General features: G+C 42.7%; 2 protein-coding genes across 11 annotated transcripts in view; one reads left to right on the plus strand and one right to left on the minus strand.

Annotated features, from left to right (window-relative positions):
• WNK1 (WNK lysine deficient protein kinase 1) overlaps positions 1–7615 on the plus strand; it is a 127409-nt gene extending 119794 nt beyond the window's left edge. For 6 of the 8 annotated variants that reach the window (XM_077339995.1, XM_077339998.1, XM_077340001.1 and 3 more), the window contains 3 exons: positions 1347–1388; positions 4331–4512; positions 4738–7615. In XM_077339995.1, coding sequence (XP_077196110.1) covers positions 1347–1388; positions 4331–4512; positions 4738–5052 — 539 coding nt within the window. In that variant the 3' untranslated portion in view covers positions 5053–7615. The remainder of the gene's footprint in view (positions 1–1346; positions 1389–4330; positions 4513–4737) is intronic. The other 2 variants (XM_077339997.1, XM_077339999.1) reach the window with 1 other exon arrangement.
• Positions 7616–10812: 3197 nt separating this feature from the next.
• On the minus strand, positions 10813–26252 carry RAD52 (RAD52 DNA repair protein). Of its 3 annotated transcripts, none has more exons than XM_077340006.1 (12): positions 26105–26252; positions 23946–24019; positions 22022–22123; positions 20759–20852; positions 18495–18562; positions 17629–17747; positions 17444–17519; positions 16035–16222; positions 14714–14856; positions 12993–13067; positions 12446–12655; positions 10813–11448 (listed from the first exon to the last, which is right to left on the minus strand). In XM_077340006.1, exons 2-12 carry the CDS (start codon positions 24015–24017, stop codon positions 11390–11392), a joined length of 1206 nt encoding a protein of 401 aa, XP_077196121.1. In that variant the 5' UTR covers positions 24018–24019; positions 26105–26252; the 3' UTR covers positions 10813–11389. The 3 variants fall into 3 exon arrangements, with proteins under 3 accessions (XP_077196121.1, XP_077196119.1, XP_077196120.1); XM_077340004.1 differs by having other exon boundaries at positions 10813–11451; XM_077340005.1 differs by lacking the exon at positions 26105–26252 and adding an exon at positions 25705–26037 and having other exon boundaries at positions 10813–11451.
• Between the last annotated feature and the right edge of the window lie 127 nt (positions 26253–26379).

The raw sequence follows: 26379 nt of genomic DNA on the forward strand, positions 1-26379 counted from the left end.
TTACACATTGTTCTAAAATTGAAGGAAAATTGGGGTTGGGTTCTATGCATCATTTCTAGAACTGCATGATGCTTTTTGTTAAATAATCCTGATGAGGAGATACAGGAAATGAGGATTAGGGCCTGTAGACCCAAGCTAAACTGCTCCTTCAGTTGATTGCAGCTATCCTGTAAATATGGTCATTGCTTGTAAAGGCACGGCTTGGCTTGATGCTGAGTTTGTTTACGGGTTTCTTGTTTCTGTGGGAGAAGACCCTTAGGAAGCTGGGCTCAATAACAGACATATTTCTCTGTGTAGCTGGAGAAAAAGCAGAAGAGGTTCAACAGGTATGTTCTTCTCTCTGGTGGCACGGACATCCCAGTAAATAGTAAACTAAACTATAAAAGCTCATCTTTCAGCCAGCAAAATGTGCGTCTGTCCCTAATAGCCCATACTAGCCTGGTCATGTCAGAGCTTGGAAGCTAAGATGGGTTGACCAGAGTCAGTTCTTGGACAGAAGACCACCAGAGACAACTGGGGCGTCTATGTAAAGGAAGGTTGTGGCAAACCTCTGTTCATCTATTCCCTTGAAAACCCCATGAGGCAGAACTTTATGCTGTTGTCATGAATTGGCTACGACTTGATGGCACATTCTGCCTTTGTTGTGCCTTTAGCTTGCGCTTGTTTTTTTTACCAAATCTTAATCGGACTGAAGTTTTTGTTTTCCCAGAGCAGGAATAGAACTGGAACTCTTTCAAAAGCTTACTTCCTGCATTTGTGGTTTGTGTTCTTGAGTCAAAGCCCTAATGAGGGATTGGGTGACCAACTCCCAATCTGAGAAATAAACTAATACATCTCAGAAATAGAGAGATTTGCAACAGAATATGAATATTAATTTACTTCCTTCAGTCGGATGCCACTGCTGCATTCTCTTTATCTAAAACATAAAGAGAGTCCTTACCAGGCTCCCCAAGGCGAGGATCATAAAATAAATTAAACAATTCAAAATTTGTTTATAAATATAAACTAATACGATAAAGACACATAAACACCACCTGTGGCAGGAAGAAAGGCCAGTGAACTTTATTGGAGGCTTGCCGAACAAAACAAAAGATCACCTGCTAGTGAAAGAGATCAATAGAGGGAGAGGGGAGGGAGATCTAAAGTTTTGGTGCCATGAGAAGGCCCTTTCTCAGATCACCACCCACCCAGCCTCAGATGGAGCAACTCCTGTGAGAGTCATAGTGTCACCAAGAGTGCGTTGTTGCGGCCTCCCTGCTTTCACACCAGACTTTTGTGCTGTTTGCTTGACACTAAATGTTTCTCCCTGTTTCTCTTTAACAAATTGCTTTCTCTTTGTGCTTCAGGGAAGATGGTGAAAAAAGTCTGCCCTTGCAACCAGCTCTGTAGTAATTATTGCACTTTGGTTATTTATGAACTCTGATGATTGCCAAGTTGCTGTTTCGAGTTTCCTGAAGCTTAACCTCCCTGAATCTGTCTTGAGCACAGCATCTGTCTCGTCTGTCTCCGTTATCTCTTCTAATGTGTGTTGCTGCACTAACATGGCCCTAGGCCTGGACACTGTGTGACTGCTGAGGGCTGCTAGAAAGGTTTCTTGCAGCTGTCAGCCTAGCCTCTCTGGGATTCCTTGCTGATGAGTAGTGATGTTCAACTCTGTATTTGCACCAGTAACATGCAGCATCTTGGGCTGGGATGAACAATCTCCCTTTGTGTGGGCTATGTGCTTATGATGACCATTCTGAAGGGGGCTTGGCTACTCAGCACTGTAGAGAGTGCTCCCATATCTTAAAGGGGGAAGACAAGCACCCAAATGTCCCCAGAGTACCTGTAACATAAAGTGGTGGTAACCTACCTTTGAAACAAATTGGTAGAATTAAAATGGAGGGTAGAGTGATGGGGCCGTAGACCTTGAGATAAGCCCCCGTTTTTGTTCCGTGATATAAAGAACAAAAAACAAACAAACAACCATCTAAATGTTTGCTGTGACTGAGCAAGATTAGAGGGATGTTGTTTTCTGTGGCCGCTGACCTAGGCAGTTCTCAGACTCTTCTTGAGGGCTTAGTTCTCAGAAATCCATTCTTCCCAGATGAGAGACCAAGGGAGGAGGTGGCTTTCCAACATAGCTTGCGATCCTCCCCTCTCTCCCCCTCTAGAGGTTTGTCTTAGCTCCCTGAAGTCATTGCATTATCAACAGCTTTGACAAGAAATGAATCCAAGCAGTTAAATATTGTTTCTCACTCAAGGACTTCTTGACTATTGCAGAACATCAGTTGCTCCCATATTTGCCAGAGATGGCCTTTGAAGATAGCTTAGAGATGCCAACAGCATAGAGGTGGTTTTATTGATTTTTCTGGGTTTTATAAGTACCCAACAAGAAGAATGGTGTTTCTGGCCATCAAGAGGGGACTGAGGACTACATACTGGTCCTTGCATGGAATTTTTAGCTGCAGAATGCACTGATCCCCCCGGATCTTGCATGAAGACCCTTATGGATTCTTTTGGTTAACGTTGCCTGTGTCTGTACTGGTTATTCCCCTGCCTGCTCTTTATGAGGTGTATGTGCACGTGCATGTGTACACCTGCGTGTGTTGTAGTTCTGTGGGTGTTTTAATTCTGCTTGTATCGCTTGCTTGACATTTGTTATATTACAAAGAGGAATTTCCTTTGCATGTTACACATTTACGATCTTAGTCCTATTGACTCCTCCTCACCTGGGTAAAAGGCTCTCTTCTTTCCTTCCACTTCCTTCCGTTTCTGCATGTGGCAGATTAACACTAGTATTTTAGCACCGAGTGGATGGGGTAGGCTTTTTGCCACCCAAATGAGTGCTGTTTCTTGCTTGTTCACACTTCATAGTGCAGTGACACCTTGCTCAGTTGCTGTGAGGGGCAAATGAGATGCAAGATGGAATATCCATGATTAAGGTTTGCCCACATTTTAGCTGAATTGCTGCAACCAAATGGCTGCTCTGAAGATTGGGGAAAGGGTCAGGGAGGGGGTGTTCTTTCCTCCATGCTCTTTCCTTTTTTCCCCAGTATTTGAAGCAGAAAATGGGCTGCTGATTAGTTTGAAAGCAACACTACATGAGGTCTTGACTTTGGATTTCTGTATTGCATCTGGTTTAACCCTGGTAAAGTCTCATTTGACCTGGATTCAGGGAGGCCAGTTCTGCCTCTCACAAGCAAGCCTCCAAAATTCTGTTGCTGGTAACTATGACTTCATATCTAACAACAGGGTCACAATCCTAAACAGCAGGAATGGGTTATTAACATTTATGGATGTAATCTTGTGCAAAGGAAGCCTTACTTCATTCTCGTTTTTTTGCTTCTTTTCTTTTTTTGGGGGGGGGTTCTTTTTGTTTGTTTCTGAAGTTTTAATTACCATACATTTTCTTCATTAGTTTTAGAAGCAAGTTATCTGAATATATACTGTATTATCTCCTGCCAATTTAATGAGCGTTCAACATTGGGTCAAATACTCTGCTTGTGTTAAGTGAGGACTTCCAGAAGCCTCGGGATTTATTCATTATCAGTACAATATTTGGACTGCATGTCAGGCTTCCCTAGATAAGGCTTTCTGGGTAAATTTGGACAACACATTTGCCTTATTGGCTGTAATAGCACATTATTGGAGAGTAATGTCCCTACCTGTTGTTCAACTCTAGCATTGAGCTTACTGCTTCTTTAGTAAGTTATGAGCAAGCCAGAGCTTTTTAAAAACCATTTCACTGTTCCACTGCATGTTTGTCATTGAACAGCCATCGACCGAAATTTAGATGCTGTGGTCTTGGTGGACGTTAAAGCCACAAGCCCTTGATGTATCTCCTCACTGGAGGATTACTGCCAGTAATACAAATATCTTTTTCCAGTCTTGAGTCTCTGGGGCTCCATATCCTCCATCTGCCTATCGGAGCCGCAGCCCATGCTGAGAGGACTTCCTCCTGCTCTGTGGAGTGGGCAGAGTTGTTGGAGGCATTAATCCCATATAATAAGTGCTTGTTAACTTGATGCAGAGTAAACTATTCATCATGTCATTAATACCGAAAGCTATTTCACTCTCCGGAGGAAAATGGCAACTTTACTGAGCACCCACTGTCCTGGAAAATAACATGGAATTGCATAATTAACCTAATAAGAGAGAGACTGCTAGCTGAGCCCTCAAAGCACTTCCCCTCCATTAAGTCTCAGTGTTGAACTGCAGAATTCATGTGCATGGCTTTTTAAATATTTTGCTCTCTCCTGTTTCCATTTTCGCTTTAGTTTTGGTGGCCTTTAGGAAGATATAACCAAGCCAGACATTGTAAGTGACAGTCCTTGCTTTGTCATTCCAGGGACTAGCAGCACTAATACAGTTGGGGGTACAGTGAACAGCCAGGCCCCTCAGTCTCAGCCTCCTGCCTCTAGCCGGAAAGGGACCTTTACAGATGACCTGCACAAGCTAGTGGACAACTGGGCGCGTGATGCCATGAACCTGTCTGGCAAGAAGAACAGCAAGGGTCATAATAATTACGAGGTAAGCTCTTGTCGCGTGTTAACGCTACAGATCAGCGGTGAGTCTTTGTTGTCATGTTTTAACTACACGGTGGAGCACGTGGCCACACACAAAACTTGTGCAACAGAAGGATCTGTTTCATGAGCAGGCTCCTGAAACAGTATCAAGGTACAGAGCAGACTCTGAAGAGAATACTTTGCTAGCAGCTCTCGAATAACGTCTTTTTGGGGCTGGGTTTTGTTTTAGGGCCCAGGAATGGCGAGGAAATTCTCTGCACCAAGCCAGCTCTGCATCTCGATGACATCCTCACTTGGTGCTACACCCATCTCTGCAGCGTCAGCTACCTCCCTAGGTCACTTCACAAAGGCCATGTGCCCCCCTCAGCCGTACGGTTTCCCAACAGTGCCCTTTGTAGCTCCCTGGAGTGGGACAGGTGGTCCAGCACCGCCGCCTTTAGGCCAATTCCAGCCTGTTGGAGCTGCCTCATTGCAAAGCTTCAACATCAGCAACTTGCAGAAATCTATCAGCAACCCCCCAGGCTCCAATCTGCGGACCACTTAATGAGACCCAGACACATGGCTGGGCAGAACTTGGGGGGAGACGGGGCCCTGAATCGACAATTAGGCTGCAATGAACTGGCTCTTAGTGCCGAAAGGGGAACTGATTTCCCCCTCTAACCATTGCTCTTTGCTCTCAGTAAGAAAAGCCCCCCATTCTGAAGATGGGGAGAAGGGTGATCAGGATCTTCCATGATGGGACATGCTTCCTCTTGTTCTTGTATGTGGCAAAGTATGTAAACGCTGGAAGTCACCAAGCAAACCAGTGGCCTCTTATCAAACTCCTTGGGTTTCAGAGGCTGAATCCACAGTGGGTGGCGAGGAAAAAGTTGCCGTTTGTTCTAGCATGAATCTTTAGTATGCTGTTTGTCTTGCTCTGAGGAATCCAGCTTAGGAAAAAGCTATCCATGTTTCCATCTTGTCTCTCCCTTCCCTTGAACCATCCCCTTGGAGTTCCTGAGCTGATGCGGCACAGAGGTGGACTGGCAGAACAGCCCCATTGCTTCGAGATAGGTCATTACTGCTTTAAAGTTAAAAGATATTAACAGCTTTGACTGCAGCATTAGAGCAATTTAAAATTGTTTAGAAGATAAAAATTTTTTAAAAAGTTCCCTGCGGACATGTACTTACCATCAGTTTTGATGTGGAAACACTGTGATATATAAATGTTGTTGGACAACAGTAGTTTAAAAACGAGTGGAGTATAGAGGGTTAAACAGTTAAAAGGAAAAAAAAATGGGGGGGAGGGGAAAGCTAGCTATATCCTGATACTTATTGGAGACACTTTAACTTTTTTCCTTTGTATTTTCATTGTATTAGATAAATGTGAATGTATAATTGTATAAATTAATGTACTTGAATACTTGTCTGTTCTCCCAGTATGCTTGCTGGATATTTTAGTGCCTTGGACTTTTATTGCTTCTGCAGTTAGCATCACCCTCCCAGCAGACTTTAGACAGGCAGAGGGAAAAGGAGGTTATTGGGACATAGTCACTGGAATACCAAAGGGTTAACATATTGGATGTTTATACTGTAATAGCGTCTAGAGTAGGTGTTGGATGGGGAGCTGCTGCAGCTGTATGTTGGAAGAGTCAAGTTACGGAGTGAAGGGGGAACATGAGGTTGGTGAGGCAACAGCTGAGAGGGTTTAATGTGGGAATGCTTAAATGAATGCATATATGACCAGAGTAAAAGCTGGGCTGGAAAAGAAGGGAGGAAGCTTTTTCTTTTTTTAAAACCCCTGTGACAGGGTCAGCTCCTGTGGGTGGTTTGACTTTTAAGCTTGATGTAGTAAAGGTTTTGCGGGCAGGAGAAATAAGAGTGATGTAAAATAGTTGGAGCTATAACTCTGGGAAGGGAAAGTGTCTGCTGGGATTCCCCCCTCCCACTTAATTCAGTCCACAAAAGCCGGGAGCAGAACTTCCTGGTACAATATCCATTGCCAATAATGGATACACTTGAAACAGCCAGCATAAAAAAAAAAATTACTCTGTCTTTATAATTTTGTTCCACGTCTAAAGGACTTAAAACTGGTACCAGGACTGTAACTAACTGTTGCCTTCTAGTAGATGTACTGTATCTCCTACTTGCCATTCGCCACCGCCTTTCTGATTTAAAATACTGGTTCCCTATTCAAACAAAATACTGCAACCAGCTAGTATTACTCTCTGTTGCTGCAGCAGCCTGCAAAGGGTCAAAGTAGTTCTGCTTTGTACTTGGGAGCAGCTTTGCTGCTGGTCTGGAAATCTAGTAAGGAGGTTTTATCTTCCTGAAGTTCCTCTGAGGTTGCAGGGGGGTTATTCTTTCTGTACTTAGTTCATTCTTCTCTCAAACACATGCACAGGTTTTTCTTTTCTTTCACCTCATTGAAGTTTACAGTTGTATTGTCAGAAAGGGTAGGGCAGGGCTGGGGCACGTGGGCCTAATAGCAAAAGAACAGCGTCTAGGGGCCTAGGTTTCAACTTTTCAGACACGAGGAGAAAAGGCTTGGGGTAGGGTGGGGATGGGGCTTCCCACAGAGGAAATGAGCTAAAAAGCTTTGTGAAGACACAAAATGAGGTTGATGTGCAGAAAGAACAAAGGAGCAATAAGGAGAGATGCCACTTCAAGGTAGAGGAACTGGTCAGCTGAGTGTTGCACAAGGGTGGTATTTTAGTTTAAGATGCTTGAGGTCGGGTTTTCACTTAGTTATGCAAGAGCTGGTTTTATTTACCATTGATAACCCTCCTGTGGATGAAAAAAAAAAAACTGAGGTCTAGCGGAATAAACTAATGCTACTGAACTGTTAAATTATTTTGTGTTAATATTACACTTTGAGTACCTTTTTCCACGAGATCTGTTTCTGAATTACAGATGTTTTCTTTACATTATTTAACAATGTACACTGTAAAAAAAAAAAGAAATAAAATGAATTCAAACCTTGGGCTTCCCTGGCCGTAGTTAATGGTATGTTTTGCACTAAATCCAGGCATTGCGCTTCCTGTATGATTGCGCTTTGTGCTGCCGTTTGTTACCTTCTTTGTAGATATTTAATGAAATCATTCAAATAAACCAAACCTGCTTTTGTTGAGCTGTGTTTTTTTTCCCCCATTCTCAGTCAGCTTTTTCTTCCTGCTGTCCCCAGATGTTTATCTTCCAGTAAGCTCAGGTTACCAGTGAGCACCGTACAGCGGTACAGGTAGTATTGCTCACTCCTTCAGATCTTAGTATTGAGAAACATTGGACAGAATCCAACCAGAGCAAATTACTGAAGATCACTGAACAAAAAAATTGTGCGCCAAGGAAAGCCGAATGAAGGTAGAGTTGCATAACTCGGGCTTTGCTAGTTTAAAAGAGATGCAAGGTAATGAAAGCCAAGCTACTAATTGCACCACATCTTAATTGGCCACAGACAAGGCAGGCATTCCTATTCATCTTCAGATGGAAAAAAAAAAAAGACACGATACCCAGAAAACCATATTCTGTGTTTAGAACTCCAACATGCCTTTTTCTGAACCTTTGTATATGCGCAGCCCTGGTGTTCTTGTAAGAAAAAAACAATCAGACACAGTTATTTCCAAAAATGTCTTATTTTATTACTTGAATGACTGATATTGTGTAGCCTCCTAAACATTTCTTTGGCGACAGATGTAGTCTTGGATAATCTGAAGTATTCTAAAGTATTTGCTTGTAGGCTTACCTAAGTTGTTTTCCTGGAACGCTTGCTAATTATGATACATGTGAAACAGTTTCTGTTGCTGCTCAGCTTGCTTTGAGAGATTAAAGGTTCACCTCACTTATGTTCAAGACTGTGACAGGGGTCATGGGGAAGCACGCTCATGGTACTGAAACGGGGGTAGTCAAATTGTGGCCCTCCAGATGTCCATGGACTACAATTCGCTGGCAGGGGCTCATGGGAATTGTAGTCCATGGACATCTGGAGGGCCACAGTTTGACTACCCCTGTACTGAAACCAAACAAGTTATATTGGAAGGCAAGGGACTGCCAGTCACAGAGGAAAGACAGCATGAAGGTGAGTGAGGTGAGTGTCTCATTCAATGCATTATGCCTCTTTTTATCAAGACTACAGAAAGGGCCTTCTGCATGACTCCATGAGAGGGCCATAACACTTGAGAATAACTCACCACGCAGCTGGGGGTAGGAAGGAAGGAAGGAAGACCATAGTTGATATTTGGGTGTTTATATTCAACTAAGTATCAGACTGTAAAAACAACCAGGGCTATCACTCAAGCTTCTGCTTCAGACCTTAAATTAGCATATTATGAGAACCTCGGAATGTATCTCAAATATTGATGTTTTTAAAGCAATAAATGTTGAAGGCCAGGCTACCCTTTGTATACTTCCAAATGCTGCACATACCAGAAATGGGTTATATTATAGCCCAGGGGTGGACAAACTATGGTTTTCCAGATTTCCATGGTAACTGTAGTCCATAGCTGGAAAGCCACAGTTTGGGCACCTCACTGTAGCCAGTGCCCTTCCTATAGTGTCACTGCTTAGTCACCAGACTGAAGATTACATATTAAAACTGGCTAAAACAGGGGTAGTCAACCTGTGGTCCTCCAGATGTCCATGGACTACAATTGCTGGCAGGGGCTCATGGGAATTGTAGTCCATGGACATCTGGAGGACCACAGATTGACTACCCCTGGACTAAAGTGCTAGATCCAAAAGAAAAAGGGGTGGAAGGACAATGCATGTATTGGTCTCCGTTGTAATACTTGAGGAGAGTGTGCTGATAAAGGCAGCTTTATATTGTCTCAAAAACTGGAAGAGATGTGCAGTCTACCTCACATCCTCATCAAAATGGAGCACACTGCTGTGATTTAGGAAATAGTTACCACAGCCTGGAAATAATGTTCTAAAAAGTTGGAGGCCTGTTAGATATGCCAGTGCAAGGTGCAGTTTGAAAGTATCGTTCCTCCCCTTTTCGCTAAACTCTCAGGAACATTGTAAATTAACAAAAAAGCCCAACCTGATGACTAAAAATATGTTCCAGCAGTGACAGTCATTCGACCACATCCCGGTGAAGTCCCCTGAGGAAGGGAGGTGGTCAGGTTTCCAGCTTTTGTCACTTCAGAGGGAACAGCCAGTTGCTGTTATAGTAATGATTCCCTATAAGACAGCCATGCAACTTCTACCTGATCTTTTGACCATTTTCTAGGACTGGTGAATTTGAACCAGGGCTTCAGGGATATGCTTGTTGTGATTGTGATCATACTTTGTTAATAGAACAATGACAACATCAATTTGGTCCTGGCCCCAACTTGGTGGAATGAGCTCCCGGAAGAGCTAAAGGCCCTGACAGAGCTTCCTATGTTCCACAGGCCTTGTAAGATGGAGCTCTTCCACCAGCTGTTTGGTTGAGGCCAGACTAGGAAGAACTGCTCTCTCCCTGGGTGGGCATAGGAGAGCCACCGGGACATACCTTGTGGCTATACTCTGGAGGATTGGTGACTGTTGGTTATGGGGGTCGGGGGCGGGATCGGTCTAGTGGGTTTTGCTGCTGTTGTGTGTTTTACTGCCATCTTGTGTTCTATTTGAGTGTTTTATTGTTTATGGGATTTTATTTGCTGGCAGGGGCTCATGGGAATTGTAGTCCATGAATATCTGAAGGACCACAGGGAGACTACCCCTGGTTTACAGGAGTGGCAATCTAAAAAATTGAAAATAACAAAATAAAATAAATTTTAAAATTCACAAGTGAAAAGTTTCATCTTGGCCCACACATGTTTAACAGTAGTCCACTGTTCAGATTCTCTGGCAGTGAGAAAAACCATATTGTGTGAAAAACCATTCCTGAGGCAGTCATCTTCCGCAAGGTTATAAATTGAACAATATACAGCAAGACTCTTCCTGTGCTACTTTGTTTTTTAATGAAACAAGCAGCACACTTTAAAATCCTGATGCTTATGCTCCCACTGCAAGTTCAAGAATCAAAACTAACCTGGCTCTATATAAGTTGTGAAGGAGGAGCAAAGGCAGTAATCGGTTAACAAAGGGATGATACCCTATAGCCCTGATCTATAGCAGTGTACTAGAGAGCACTTGTTTCTCTTTAGAAGTTCTGGGACTATCCTTCACAGATTCCCCACCTCCGCGTTAGCACCTCTAAAATAATTATACCATCATTTTTTCTTAATTTCAAATATTCAAGACCAGAAGAGAAAGCTATATGGCCAAAGATTAACTAGATCTGGCGACTGCAATAGTTAAAAAGATTTCTATTTCTGAAAATGTCACAGATTAATTGACTTGGAAAACCTTTTTACTAATCAAAGCTTTCATTTAATTCCTTTAATAAAAGGGGTAGCATTGTATAATTTTAGTAGCTTAACATCCTAGAGGGGCAAACACTTAAAACAATTTTATTCCACAGAAAGTTGGTTTCAGAAGTACAGCTTTAAAATATGGTAAGTGCCTTTTTAACTACTTGATATGATGTTCCTCCATGCATTTTTACAGAGCAAATAGCTAATTTAAAACTAGCTTACCTTGTTCCTTAAACACAGAGCCAACAAAAAATCTTGTAGCACAAGGCTCAAAAACTTGTTAAAAAGGTGGCCTTCAGTTAAATTAAGGGGAAATGACAACAACAACAAAAGTGTTGTATTTGAATTTGAGTTTGTGTCAGGCCACAACTAGGGTTGTGATCTGAAGACGGTTTAGGAATAACATGATTTTAAACCTTCACTGTAATCTTGCGAACTCTTTTTAGATGTGCTGTTTGGTTGTCCATCTAGTATAGGCATATTCCGAGTTCTGAAATTGCAGCCAAACCAAACTGGCGCTGGTATTTTGAAAAACATATACTGGCAAATTCAAGCGTATTTCATCTTGTGCTAAGAGGGCTCTAATCTTCTCTTCTTCATGCCTTGACTCCTCCTGTATGGACTGCACTCTGCTAGAAAGGAAAAAAATCCTTGAGTTCCACCCTATTTTGTTTTACTGTCTTCTCTCATCGGGAGCAAACAATTATGTTCTCTTTGGGAGAGTATTCATCTTATCCTGGCTTTAAGCTTGAAATTTACAATTATTTTTATTTATTTAAAACATTTATTAGCCACCTTTCTCTCTTACAGAATTCAAGGAGGTTTACAATATACATAAAACCTTTAAAAACACAACAGATATGAAACTCATTTAAAAAATAGTTTCAAAACTCAAAATAGGACCATCAATAAAAAAGCTAATTACATGCAAAACACATTCACTTTGAAGCAAATCATATTTAATTCCATAGAACAACTTCCAAGTAATTGAATACCAGGCCATAGATTTAATCTTATGACAGCATATATTCAGAAGCACTGAAGAGGCCCTTTCTCTTCTTTATTCCACAGGCTTCAGACACAGGTTAGAAAGCTGAAACCAGTGGGGCTGGCAGCTTGACAGTTGAATCCTGTGCATAGTTGCTCCTGTCCACTGATTTTAACAGGCTTAAAAAGGAGTAGTTCTGCATAGGATCCCTTTGTAAGCATGCTAAGCCAAAAACATGCAAATATGCCCTGCCCCACCTGATCACTGAAAAAGGGACTGTATCTTTTCCACACCAGGAATTTGGCCTGGCCCAGCACTCATCTAGTTGTGGGGCTAATTCCTACTTCCAGTTGGTGGCAGCCCAGGACCACCCTTGGCCTGGCGTGACTCAGGCCCTCACAGTCAGCTTTCAGCAAGGGAATGTGCACAACTCAGGCTAACTGAGGCCCTGAGTTGTGCCAGGCCTGGGACTACCCCAGGCTGTTGCCAATGTCATCTGGAAGCAGGAATGAGCACTGGGCAGGGCCAGAGGCCTGAGGCACAAAAGGTCACAGAGAGATATGCATGGTTCCCCCACATGCACGTAGTTACAGTCCTGAGTTTCTGTGCCAGGTATCTTCATCTTTCACATGACTTACCTGGTGAGTAACGCTTGGGTGTAACGTTTGCCTGTCCAGGCCCAGGGTTTACATATGTTCTTTGATGGCTTATTCTCTGAGGTGTTCTGCTGCGAGTCATCATCTGGTACTGCCCTGGATGCTGGGCTGGCATAGCAGGTGCTGTTGCATTGTGATTGGTAACACTGGGATTAATGGCCTCCATGGGCAAGTCCCATAGCCCAGGATCATCTGAAACGGAAGGTAAATCCAACTATGATCAGTCCCTTCTACACCTGACAACTTCAGGAGTTAAACTGTTAACAGGAGCAGCTATACAAGAAGCAAACTACAAGTTCTTTGCCAAAGGATTAAGGAATGCAAAGGCAGGATGCAGGTCCTACACCTGCCATTTCTCCCATGCAAATATAACCTCCCCTGCCCACTGCTTTTTCTAGTCATTTAGGAATCCCAATTCAAGGCGGAGTACCTGGGGAAAAGGCTGTTTGTGCCTGCATATACTGTGCTGTCTCAGTTATCACTGCACAGAAACTTGCCACTGACTGGTATACAGCAGTTCTCTACTCACCTGCAAGGAACTCTTCTTCCAAAGTGGGTTCCAGATGGGCTGGAGTACTGTGCTTTGTAGGAGAGACATTATGAGCTTTTGAACACAAACAAGAAGTTGATAAGTGCTGCTAGTGGAAGAAAACCATCTGATGACATCATGCATGCATTATCTGCCCTTCAAGTATGGAAAGGAGATGGTGGTTATTTGAGTTTTTGATAATGAGCTATCACAAGGCAAAAAAATCCCTGTAGACCAGTGGTCCCCAACCGGCGGTCCGCGGCCCGGTGCAGGGCCACGAAGGCCAGGGCGCCAGGGCACGGTTCCCTCTCCCCGCCCCCCCCCCCGCAGTAAAAAACTTCCCAGGCTGCAAGCTTGCGGCCCGGGAAGCTTCTTACTGCGGGAGGGGGGGGAAGGAATCAGGGCCACGCTGCGCATTGCGCATGTGCGGCCGGGCCGCACATATGCAGTGCTGCGCGGCCGAAATCGTGCATGCACGGCACTTTCGCGCATGCGCAAAAGTGCTGCGCAGGCATGCTGCACGGGCGGGGAAGTTGCCCTGCTGGTCCCCATCCGAAAAAAGGTTGGGGACCACTGCTGTAGACCACCTTAAGCAGGCTGTCTTTTTTTTTTTAAGTCTCTGGATCTGTAACTTTCATTAATGAGTTTAAAAAGGGTTATAACTCACTTAAGATGGTCAGGTGGGTTAAGGCTCTGTTTTTTCATAAAAATATAAAACATCTCAGTCTGTCAACTGAATAGGCATCTGGTCTCTAATGGATTTAACTGGTGAAAGAACTAATTAACTGATTAAATCAGTAATTACAAAATCTTAAATGAAGGTGCTTTTTATTCCAAATGATAATAAAGGAAACAAAAGCTACCCTTCCTATTAAAAGAGAAAAATATATCTTGATGTTCTTCCCTAGAAAACGTAACAAGCAATTGTTCTTAATTTGCAACTCAAGCAATTACGGATCACCAACAGCTAACTCTTAATTGACTAATAAGATAATCTGATGATGAAACAGATTGCAATTTGCTGCCCTAAAATAATTGTACTGTTGTGCATTTTATACTTGTTGAGTTGCTCATTTTGTGGAGCAATAGATTATTCAGTCTGATCAGAGCTGCAGAAAACTATACAAGTTTTCAATACATCCTTGTACTGATGCTTTTTTAAAAAATTAACCAGGGAGGACATACAATATTATCATTCTCAGTTGCCTGTCAAGTTCTTGGCCTTGCCGTAGCAGTTACATGCCGTAGCAGTTACAAAATCTAACAAATAATTATTATTTTATTTTTGTATGGCAACCTTCCCTGACTGGCTCAGGGCAACTCACATCAAGTTTAAAACAATCCAGTAATAGTACACTTATTTATTTATTTATTTATTTATCATACTTATATACCGCCCTCCCCGGAGGCTCATAATAAATTGATTATAATAAATTGATTAAACACATTAGATTTTTATACCACCCTCACATACAGTTCAGGATGGTTTACATATAACGTCACAGGGTGATACACTGAACGATCTAAACATACAACACATGTTTATATGTATTGGGTATATATACCTAATACATATAACAAATATTAGAAGCAATTTAAAATATAAACCTTTACAGAGAGGAGCAACCTGGTGTTCTCAGGTAAGGAGGCCAGTATTTTAGATGTTATTTTCCTGGCCTCGACTGTGGGCCTGGTGAAACACTCCCATCTTAGTGTGTTACCTTGGTTGCTCATTTGACCAGCTGGAGCATTTGATTTAATCTGCTCTTTATTCTGCATCTGCTGTCTAAACTGCTGCTGCAGCTGCTTCTGCCGTAACTTCCGCTGGTGTGTGGCATCACGCTCCATGGGCAGTGATACTCTGCTGTGAGAAAACACAGGCCAAGGCACGTTGTCACTATACTGCCTTCCTCCTAAGTACCAATCTGGATACCTAGCAAGTTATATCTGGAAAAAATGGAGACAATTTGCCACAAAACAACACTTGAGAGTTGTGCCTGTTCTATACAATGCAATCTTAGCTGCCTAAGGAGGTGGTGAGCTCCCCCTCACTGGCAGTCTTCAAGCAAAGGTTGGATACACACTTTTCTTGGATGCTTTAGGATGCTTTGGGCTGATCCTGCGTTGAGCAGGGGGTTGGACTAGATGGCCTGTATGGCCCCTTCCAACTCTAGGATTCTATGATAATCATTAAAATGAACTGAACCCTTGAAAAAAAATTTCCCCTCTCTTTGGATCAACATCCATGAACAAGTAACTTGTTTTTAGGATCATGGAAATACATAACTGTAAATGGGCAAAATCTCCAAACCCAGAACGTGATACTTTATACAGATATGAGGCCGGCTCAGATTTTGAAATCTGTACTACGATATCTATCGCACTACAGATATATATCGCAGAATACTATATGTTAGGGAATACAGTCTGGGAACAGAATCATAAATAGTATTAAGATACTGGCTCTCCAGATGTCCATGGACTATAATTCCCATGAGCTCCTGCCAGCAGCATGCTACAGGAAGTCCACCCGTGGTTTAGAAGATACTCCAGGTGCATATTCTTCCTGGGTTATGGAGTCTGATGCTTGTACCACACAGGCAACAGAATGGAAACATTTTAGCATCCTCATTGTTTATTGACAACATGGCTGGAAAGACTCCATCTGCCTCCACATACTGTACCCTCAGCTAAGCAGCAAAATAAAACAGGAGTGCAATGGCAGCTTAAAGACCACAGAATACATTTTGTTAGCCTCTAGGATGCCATGGGCTCTTGTTTTATTTTGCTGTTACAGACTAGTATATCTACCACATCTGAAATTATTATCAACTGAGCACTTCCTCTCTGGCCAGTCACAATATACAGAACACACTATGCTCACATCCATACACAATACTCTGTTGAGCCATAATTCAGAGTAACTCAAACATCAACCACGACAACAGATTTGAACTGCAAGTCTAAAAGACCCAGAACTGCTGCTCTCTATATGGATTAAAATGTGATCAGTGTGTGCATCTCTGTGTGTTCGCATCTAACCTGTTTTCCTGCTCTTGTTCAGAAGTGCTCACTGAAGGTTCTGATTGGCCAGATTTGCCAAAAGTAGCTGTGGCAAACTGTTGCTGGTCTTCGTGCTCCTTCTGTAAACAGCTGCTGTATCTTGCCTTCTCCACAGCAGGCTCAAAGTCCTGTCTCTTAGCATTGCTCAAATCCAAATCTGGGGGCATCTAGCAAAAAGAATGAAACAAAAAGCCATTCAGTACTTAGAGAAACTTGAGAATGTAATAGAAGCATTTCACAGACTCCTGATCTATCAAGTTGCCCAGGAGACAAATTGCTTTCCTGGCAGCCTTTGCCCATTTCATCTAGCATGTAGTTTTTGGCCTTGCACTGTGAAGTGGGCTACTATGTTTATTTGACTAATGTAAGAGTGATTTCAGTAATGCTTAGTAACCAATGCCCCCTCTGTTGAAATGCACTTTATGGATCATCTTCGGTTTCTTGCGATTTTCAGTGACAAGGACACTAAAGCCTACCTCTTAAAGAGCCTCCCTATTCTCTTTTCACACAGAAAGAGGAAACCCACCGATTAACATAGTCGAGTGTGCTTTAGAAATCAGTTAAGGAGAGCATTTGAGCTAATCTGCAGTTTTCTCCCCAGTGTCCACAAGCATATGGTGCTCCTCTTTGATGAACGGCCAACTGGAGAGGCTAGCACCCGAGGCTGCTGTCAACAAGGAATACTGTTAAGATTCTGGACTGGAGCTATTGGAATGATGAGGCTTAACTTGATAATTAATTTGGGGGAAAGGAGGAGAATGAATCCAGATAGTGATGTGATTACACAGGGAACATTGGAAAAGCAGTGCCTTTTTTAAGAGGGGGGGGGGGGAAATGTGGTGGTGGTCTTAAATTGCTTGTTTTAATTGCATGGATTTCAGAATTTAGCTATCAACTTCAATTTTCATTTTGAAATTATATGTAAGCTGTATTGGGGAGTCTCTTGGACTACAACTTAATGCTTCTATAGCTTTAGAGTTCTATTTTTTGTACCTCTGTGATCTAAAATATATTCTTCAGTTTAAAGACATTTATCCTAGTGAAAGCACCCTCCACAGCAACATGAACTTATTCTCATGTTTGAATTCCCCAAACAAAGCTCAGATAAAATATATCTATGCAACAATGTGAGATACAGAATTTACAGCACTTATTAAAAATACACACTGGAGTCATGGGCCTCAGAAGAGAATAATTTAAAACAATGAACAGAATTGTCTATCTGAACAGCTCAAACAGTAGAAACTGTTTTTATAGGAAAATGTGGTTTTTCCACGTGGTCTATCAAAGCAAGCAATGCTTGAATAATCTGTATCTGCAGAAGTCTAGATTCCCTAGTTAGAATCTGAGCAGCTTTGCAGTATCCTTGGAAGACCCATCTTACACACCTGACGGGGAAGCTTATTCACCGACCGCAAGTAGTCTTTGTCTAGGATGCAGTTCCCAAGCGCATTACCAAAACACCTAGTAAATAAAGAGATTTTTATTATCTTTTAGCTAGTTGTTTCTTGTTTTCATAGCTCTTCTGGAATAGCCATGTCAGCAACATTATTGCATACTGGTTACCACTGACTTCAGTGCTCTTTTCAGCCCATCTGTAACTGCCTCCTTCCTTGCTTTTTCCAGAGACAATGCCTTCGATTTCAAGCCTTCACTTACACCATAGCCAACATCTTCATGATATGACCCATCCTGAAATTGGAATAGAATGCTCAATACCAGCTATATGGTACTTGGGCTACAGGGGGCTTCTACTTTCTCCATACTTGGTTTCCAGAGAAACATGCCTAGTGGGGCACTGCAGTGTGTATAGTTTTCAAGGAGTCAACAGGCACTCGGGTGCAAATCTACTAGCACAGTCCAATCTAGTCTTCAAAGTAAGGCAAGCCTGAACCTGGAAACTAACCAAGCTGCTAATGCAGAAGGAAGGATGAACACAGTATTATTTTCAAACAGTATGTTGTTAGAAATTAGGCATGGCAAGCTATGCAAACAAGGATTTTTCTCTTTATAACTTTATTGTTAAAACAAAAAAGAAAAGAGCTGTTTTTTTGTATCCCGCTTTTTACTACCTGAAGAAGTCTCAAAGTGGCTTACAAACACCTTTCCCTTTCTCTTCCTACAACAGACACCCAGTGAGGTAAGGGAGACTGAGGGAGCTCTGAGAGAATTTTGACTGGTCCAAGGTCACCCCAGCTGGGTGCATGCAGAGGAGCGGGGAATCAGACACGGTTCTCCAGATTGGAGGCCACTGCTCTGAACTACTACACCAAGCTGGCTCTCTCTTAAGTAATCCTTGTGTCAAGCAATAACATGACCAAGAACAAAGTGGGAGGGGGGGGGTGTCATTTTGTCTAACAAGAAGTAACATCTCAAGCCATATTATAAAGTATATTTAATTGATTATACATTCCTATAGTCTAGAGTGCCCCTATTTACCTTTAGCTGGACTTTAACAAAGGCGCAGACTCCCACATAGAACCTGCCATTATTTAGATCAACAAAATCTGTGCAAGAGAACAAGAAAAAGTGGTGGTATAATTCTGTGACCCGTTTAAAGAGAAGAATATTAGAACACCTTGGGGAAAAAATGTTTTCACGGAAATTCTAGGGACACTCTTAAGCATGTATTTAAGCTCCTAAATGATACCTTTTGACGACCTGCAAAATATTGAGGCAGCACAGACTGTAGCATGCCTCTGAATCTTGTAATGTGATGGCCCAGTTCTGATGACTGAAAATTCAATTAATACCCTTAGCAGTTCTCACCCACGTGCCCGAGGTTGTTGACATGTTTTAATCACAGCCTAAATTCCAGTAGGCATTATACAAAAGGAAAAAGACAGAGAGAAGAACAAAATGAGCAAACTCGGATATCAACTCTTATGTAATGATATATATATAATATATAATGTCTGCAGTTGCCATGGCTACTGATGGAGACAGTCCTGGGAGGGAAGGAACAGAATGACCGTTGGTTCCAGTCAAACTGATCTGGTATTGCAAAGCCTTCTCCAAGGGAAACCTGAAGTACTGTGATTTCATCAAGGGTACCCATCAGACTGGGCATATAACATTCCTTTTCTCTCTTTAAAAAAAAAAAAGGCCAAAAGTTTAATGAGTAATGTTCTAACTGAAGGCAGAACTTGACACACCCTAGTGCCTAGAAATATCATTATGGCACCTAGTGTTTTCAGCAATGATTTAATTGTAGCACTGCCTGCAAATTCTCCAAAGAAGTAGAAAACACCAGAATATTTTGTTGCGTGCCATAAAACATACTGTTTTATTATATGTATACTTAACTTTACCCTAGTTAGTGGTGGTGCATGATTGATTTCTTAACTAGTAGCTTTCTATATCGTCTCCAATAATCAACTAAATGGACCTTTTAAAAGCAATACTGGAATTGTGAGAACTTGGGAAGAAGTTAGGTTACAGAGTCACATTAGCTTTTTGTGCGTGGTGATTTCAGCCAGAGTTATTCTTGCATCAGATATCTAATTCTGAACAATGGCCCCAGAATACAGATCACAAAATCAGCATTATGGGGCCATACACCCACCTGTCCAAATACCCTCATTAGCAGATGAGTGACAGGCAATGGCAGGAGGCTTTAAGCAAGAAGTGTGAAGGCAGTGCTTTCTACTTGCATTTTGGGCTGGCTTCCAGAATCAAAGAACATTTTTCAAGGCCTCATTTACAGGCATAACTACAACAGAAACTAAATATCACATCTCATAAGAGCACACAATGGTTCTGTGACCCTGTGTATCTAATGTCTCTGTCTTCTTGAATGACTATAGTAGGCTTTGACAAAAAATTACATGTGTAAAATGAGAGTATTCAGCAACTTTAAAAAAATCAGAGTATTATCAACATAGCAAGAAAGCTTAGAGTCTTGTGCTGAGTGAGTTTTTCAGTGGGACTAGAAAAGTAGGGATGGATAATGGAGATACTGAAGATAGCGCTGAAATCAAGTAAGGATACAAGTCAGCAAGAATTGCAAAATATTAGTGTACTTCAGCAAATTCGATATTTTCACAGGGAACTGTATTGCAAGAAATCAGGCTACAAAGAAGGCAAAGTCAGCAATAAAAGGTAGGTTTTTGGAAGGATCAGTTACATGCAGACAAAAGATGACTCACTATGACCCATTATGCACGCTGGCAGCTACTCCTCGTTGCTGTGCCGTTGCGGTGGGGCAGGATACCCCGCCATTCCCGTGTATGCACAGGGGTGGGGCATAAGGGGCTGCTCCGGCATAGCGCGCGCAAACGTGCTATGCGGCGGGGCCAGGAAGGCTGGGATACTGCCGGGCAGGGTAAGTGGCAGCGGCACGGGGTGGAAGTGGGTAGAGGCCAGGTCCCCTCCACATGCTATGGCGGGGTGTCAGAACTGCCACACTGGTGAGCTAGCTTGATTTCAGGAATGCAAATACAACCTTTATTCATAAGTATCTGGCAAGATCATCCTTACTGCAGTTCCCATGTAGCCCACTCACATAGTTTCTCAGCTGTCACAGTGGGGGTTGCATTTCAAAAATCTCATTTGTGAAGACCTCAGCCAGCCCACATCTCAGGAATAGGAAATTTGCAAAAGTAATGTTTACTATTTCATTGCATTAGCATGTCAATCGTTTTTAAACTCTTTTTCAAGGACCCTTGGCATGAGGAGGTTACAACCTCTGGACAGGTGCTCACCCACATTCTGCTGAGTGACTGAATGAGCCCAGCCATTGTAGCCAAACATCTCATTGGCCAGACTGACAACTCTATGTCCCTCAATGTAGCAAACCTGAAAGGAGAAAGAAACAAACTGTTATTTTGTATAGCTCAAATGCAATGGTTTTCAAAACCCGAGTTCTGATATACTGTCATATTTTCACAAAGAATCTCAGTGCTTACATACACCCTTGTGACACACCTTCAACGTTAGGATCATCATAACAAAAATGAATGTAGCACATACATGCAAGATATCAGGGCACAATAGTTACCAAGTATTTCCTAGATTTACAATATTAATTGGGTAACAAAATCAATACATATCTCTCAGATTGAGAGAATATCACGTAACTGCTAACAAATTATCTGGGGAATGCACATACTATTTGGGGCATCAGGTGTGCGTGGGGAAAAGGTATATATTATTACACATATGATGTAATTGGCATGGGATTATATAGGAGATCACATACCTCCAAAAATATTTTTCCTCTTCTATGCTTGCTTCTACTCTACTTTCCTCTACTATGTTTTCTTCCACTATGCTTCCTCTTCTATGCTTGCTTGCTTTTTTTAGATCCTTGGTAGGCAGAGGAGATGGAAAGTTCTCCCACTCGCAAAGCTGAGGTTCCCCTGCTTCTAAAGTTGGCAGCCAGCAAGTACCATGGCATCAACTGCCTGTCCTTCCCCTCAGACGCTTTCTTGATTTTGAGTTGAAGGGCTGACAGTAACCTTCAAGACTAAATTTGGCCTTTCAGATGTCACTTGTATATCTCCCTGCTTTAGACCGTATAACTCCTAAATAAGGGCAGAGGAAGTATTCTTCCCAAAGGATTCAAAGAAATCAAACAACTGTTGACAATAGAATAGGTAAAGGTAAAGGTATCCCCTGTGCAAGCACCGGGTCATGTCTGACCCTTGGGGGTGACGCCCTCTAGTGTTTTCATGGCAGACTCAATACGGGGTGGTTTGCCAGTGCCTTCCCCAGTCATGACCGTTTACCCCCCAGCAAGCTGGGTACTCATTTTACCGACCTCGGAAGGATGGAAGGCTGAGTCAACCTTGAGCCGGCTGCTGGGATTGAACTCCCAGCCTCATGGGCAAAGCTTTCAGATGGCTGCCTTACCACTCTGCGCCACAAGAGGCTCTTCTGCGCCACAAGAGGCTCTGACAATAGAATATTCATAGCTAAAATCATTCACTTGCTATCTGCTAAAAGAAATCTACGTATGTCTATACCTTTTGTCCTCCACCAGCTTGTCGGCTGCTGATGTATTCTGGGCCCAGTCTCTGCCGCAGAGCAGCTTGGATGGCCTGGTATTCATCTGCTGTATACCGACACTTAAAAAAAAAAAAGGCAAATCTAGGATAAGGTACACATTTTTCTCTGTCCTGACTTTCTCCCCATTTCAAGATTTGGTACAACTCCCCATTTCAAGATTTACAGTGCCTCTCACTGCAACTTTTTAATCCAGTTTGTAATTATATAGCCAAAAAGCAAGGATCTGACCATACTTTCATTCGATACCGCATGCTGTTCCAATGATAGACAATTTATATAGCTATAATAAAGAAAAAATAATGTAGTACAAATTCACAAGTAAAATCAAGGTAAATTAAAAGCTTAGTTCAGCGGGTAGCTAGAACCAGGACCAGGTTACAAAACATGAGGGAAAATGCAAGGCAATTATATATTGTAGCGAGGCACTTTGGTGGTGAGAAAAGCAGAGAGGTCGCTTAGCAAGACAGGGCGAGCATTTAGTGATAACACCCAAGGAGGAGAGCAAAGTTCATACCCTGTGGCTAACCTCTGCCATTTCAGAACCCTAACTGGTACTCCACCTTGGGAGGCTTAACTCAAAGAGACAACCATGCACTGCCAGGTAAGCAAGGGCAAGGATCCAAACCTGCTTCCTCCCCTCACTTAAGGCTGGGTGCCATGACAGCATCTGCTTCACTCAAGCCCAGCATTGAGTTTGTGCAGGTGCGCCACAAGCCACATGTGCAGCCCAATGACCTCTGACATGCCATGGGAAAAGATCCAAGTAAACTTTCCTGGGAGATCTGGGGAGGGGGGGGGAAGAGAGCTGATGCTGTCATTTGCCTGGTCCCCGCCCTCAGCAGAGGACAGGGCATGTCTGTGTTTGGGAGATAGGGTCTGGTAGCTGCTCCACCTTACATAGTGAACCAGGTTGCCATGAGAGCCTTTAACTCAGGATCTTGCAGGATCAGAGCCTTAAGCAGCAGCTACAGCAATGATTGTGGGTGAAAGATGCTTTTTAAAAGTGTAGGACAATGGAATCAGCAAACAGAATAGTAAAATGGTGAAAAGCAATCCTGATAATAAGAGTCAAACCTATTTTTGAGCTTCTATTCCTTCTAAGAATATTTTAATGCAAAAATTGGCCTACTGTCTGGGAATATAACCTCTAAAAGGGAGTATGTTTAATGCTAGAAAAATGTCAGCATCCATCAGATACAAGAACTGAACAGGGAAAACATGTAGCCACTTACAGGAGACTTATTCTCCCAAGGGAGCTCTGTGAGCCTATGGGAGAAGTACAGACAAGCCATTTCCTGACACAATTTATTCTAAAAACATGCAGGCAAGAATGGCACCAGAGGAAGTATAACAAGAAAAAATACTGTTAACATACTACACTAAGTACATTTGTCTGCTGAATTAATCTGTGTCAAAAGAAAGGCATGTTACCATGCAGCACCCCAAAGAGTCTAGCTAAGATCTGTTTGTTTCCAATTACAAAGCAAAAGAAGGAAATAGTTTTGGTTTCAGTGTCATCAAGGATCCATGTATTAATTCCAGCAAGGCTAGTGTACCCTGTTTAGCTTTATACAATAAAAAAGAATTTGGACAGAAATCAAGATTAGGAGGACAGTTTGCCCAATAATACTGGTTCTCCATTGCCAAGAGAGAGAGAGAGAGAGAGAGAGAGAGAGAGAGAGAGAGAGAGAGAGAGAGAGAGAGAGAGAGAGAGAGAGAGATTAATCATCAGGAAACCGAAAGAGGAATTAAGGAAGCCTTCAGAGGATGAATTGGGACTTTTTTCTTCTTAAACCAACTATGATGTAAATCACTGCCCTTATAAATCTCTCAAAAAACAGCAGAAATTTTCACAGTTGGAAGTAGTAATAATACACTGACCTGTCCAAAACTCGTATCGGAGCTAGCACTGGTGCTGCTGCTTCTGTCTCTTGTCAGATCTCCCCTGGACATTCCTAAGAAGTGAAAGAAACCAGAACATCACTGTCTTTAAACAAAAGGAAGCAGTTACTCACAAAATAAGACAGTAGGGAAGGCCACAAAGTCAAGGTATGCCAGACAATTTTGCCATCACCACAATAGCGTCCCCAGGGACAGTGTTTGCTTTCTTCTGTATAAATAAACTGCATTACTCATATAGGGGAAAGCAAGAGGGTATACATGGGGACACTGCCATAATGTAGGCAAAACATATTCCCTATTCTTATTCTATAATACACCCAGAGGCTGAAGGACAGGTTTAGCCTCTCCCTACATTCCTAACTGCATATCTTGGTTTTACTAAAGTGAGACACAACAAAGGAAACTGGTGTGTTCATTTTCTCATTTCAGAAAAAACACACTATTGTTTCCAATTTAAAAGGATATCTGTGATCTTCTGTTACAACCAAAACAGCTTTAAAAGTCACCTTGCACCTTAAATTTAACAGAGGTACCTAAATCTAAGATTCAAGACATTTTATCTGATTAAGCTCCAAGAATTCTTATATGCCGCTTTTCTCTGCCAGGAGTCTCAAAGTGACTTACAATCGCCTTCCCTCTCCCCACAACAGACATCCTGTGAGGGAGGTGAGGCTGAGAGAGCTCTGATATTACTGCTCGGTCAGAACAGTTCTATCTGTGTTCTGACAATCCGAAGGTCACCCAGCTGGCTGCATATGGAGGAACAGGGAATCAAACCCAGCTCACCAGATTTGGTTTTGCTCTCAGGTTTAGGTGCTAATGTACTTAAAATACTGAGAAAACCCACAAAACAAAACTGGACAGGAAGGAGGAATCATTGAGGGAATGCCAAATTAAACAAAAAGTCTTCACCTGATGGCAGATGACAATTGTGATGCATCTCCATGGGGGGAGAGAGTTCCAAAGCGTGGGTGACATGACTGATAAAGCTCTTTCTCAGATAGCTACCTGCCTAATCTCCAAAGCAGAGGTACCCAGAACTGGGCCTTCAACAATGACTGTAATGTTCAGGTAGGTACATAAGATGGCAGTCCTTCAAATTTGTTAGTCCCAAACATATAGGACCTTAAAGGTAGGCACCTGCACCTTGAATTGTACGCATAAACAGACTGGGAGCCAAGACTAGAGTTATTTGGTCCCTCCAGTCCACTCAAATCAGCATGCAGGCTGCAGCATTCTGAACCAACTGATGTTTCTGCACATTTCTCAGGGGCAGCCCATGTAGAAAGCATTGCAGTAACCTAATTTAGATGTAACCAGGCTAGGGATACCAGCTCCATGTGGGACATGGGGATTCCTCAGAATTACAGCTTATTTCGTCCACAGATAAAATGGATGCTCTGGACTCTATGGCAGGGGTCCCCAACCATTTGGCACGTGGGGGCTGCATTAGCATGCTCAGTGCCTAAAGAGGGCCACATCTTAAACCAAAATGTGACAAAATTATCAACCTACTTATTTAGATGAAAAGTAAGCATTCAAAGGTAAATGAAGAAATGTTAGTGCAATCCATTTTGGAACAATATTTTACTGCAGAATCCATTTATTTAGCTACACATGCTTCACTGGTCAGTGTGATTTTTATGACTGTTTTGTTAGCCAAGTCAAGATGCCCTAATCAAGATTTGTGACACTCTTAAAATGTCATGTAAATGTCCATCTGTAAGCCTTGACTTACACTTTAATTTCACAATTTTCATCTTCCTTATATAGGCAGGTAGCTTCCACATGGTAATTCACGGAGAGGGAGACTTAAAAAGCTGAGTGGGATGAGTGCTGAGCTTTGCTGGCTAGAATGCTATTATGGAGGATGAGAACAAGAGGGGGCTGACAGAAGGAACCAGGGAGGCCCAAACAAACAATGTTGCAATTGTCATTTTGCGGGAAAAAAAAGGGACAGGATGAACAGCAGTAGATGGTTTCCCTGGAGGCGGGAATAATAGCATGGGTCTGAGGGAAAATGCCCTGAGGGTGATAGCAGCGCTGTCATTTAGCCTCATCCCCCAAGGCTCGCGCGCCGCATTCCTATTTGAAAGCGGCTCGTGCGCAAATTTAACGACTCTCCTCCCGTCGCTTACCTGCGCGCGCCCAACCAACGAACCAGCCAGACGGAGCTACGGCGAGCGAACGAAGGCAAACTTCCCGCCCGGCCTGAACGCGTTCGCGCCGAGCCTCCCAACCTCCCCCAGTAGCTTACGTAGCGTGCCCACGCAAAGAACTAGGGGGAGCCCGAAAGATTTACGTAGGCGGGGGAGTTCTCGGAGAAGGCGGGGACTATGGCCCGTCAAGCGGAGAATGGGGGCTCGTCATTGGTCGAGGGGGGAAACCGCCACCGGCGCCCCACGATTGGCTG

This window comes from Paroedura picta, chromosome 5 (genome assembly GCF_049243985.1).
Source record: "Paroedura picta isolate Pp20150507F chromosome 5, Ppicta_v3.0, whole genome shotgun sequence".
Classification (NCBI taxonomy): Eukaryota; Metazoa; Chordata; class Lepidosauria; order Squamata; family Gekkonidae; genus Paroedura; species Paroedura picta.

Bases quoted from the DNA above. Each gene is read 5' to 3' on its own strand.
- RAD52 (XM_077340004.1), bottom strand. From the start codon at position 24,017: ATGTCCAGGGGAGATCTGACAAGAGACAGAAGCAGCAGCACCAGTGCT. The intron at 18,563-20,758 runs GTGAGCACCTGT...TCTCTTGCACAG, and splicing joins AGTCACTCAGCAGAATGTGG to ATTTTGTTGATCTAAATAAT. The intron at 17,520-17,628 runs GTCAGTGGTAAC...TTTATTTACTAG, and splicing joins GGGCTGAAAAGAGCACTGAA to GTGTTTTGGTAATGCGCTTG.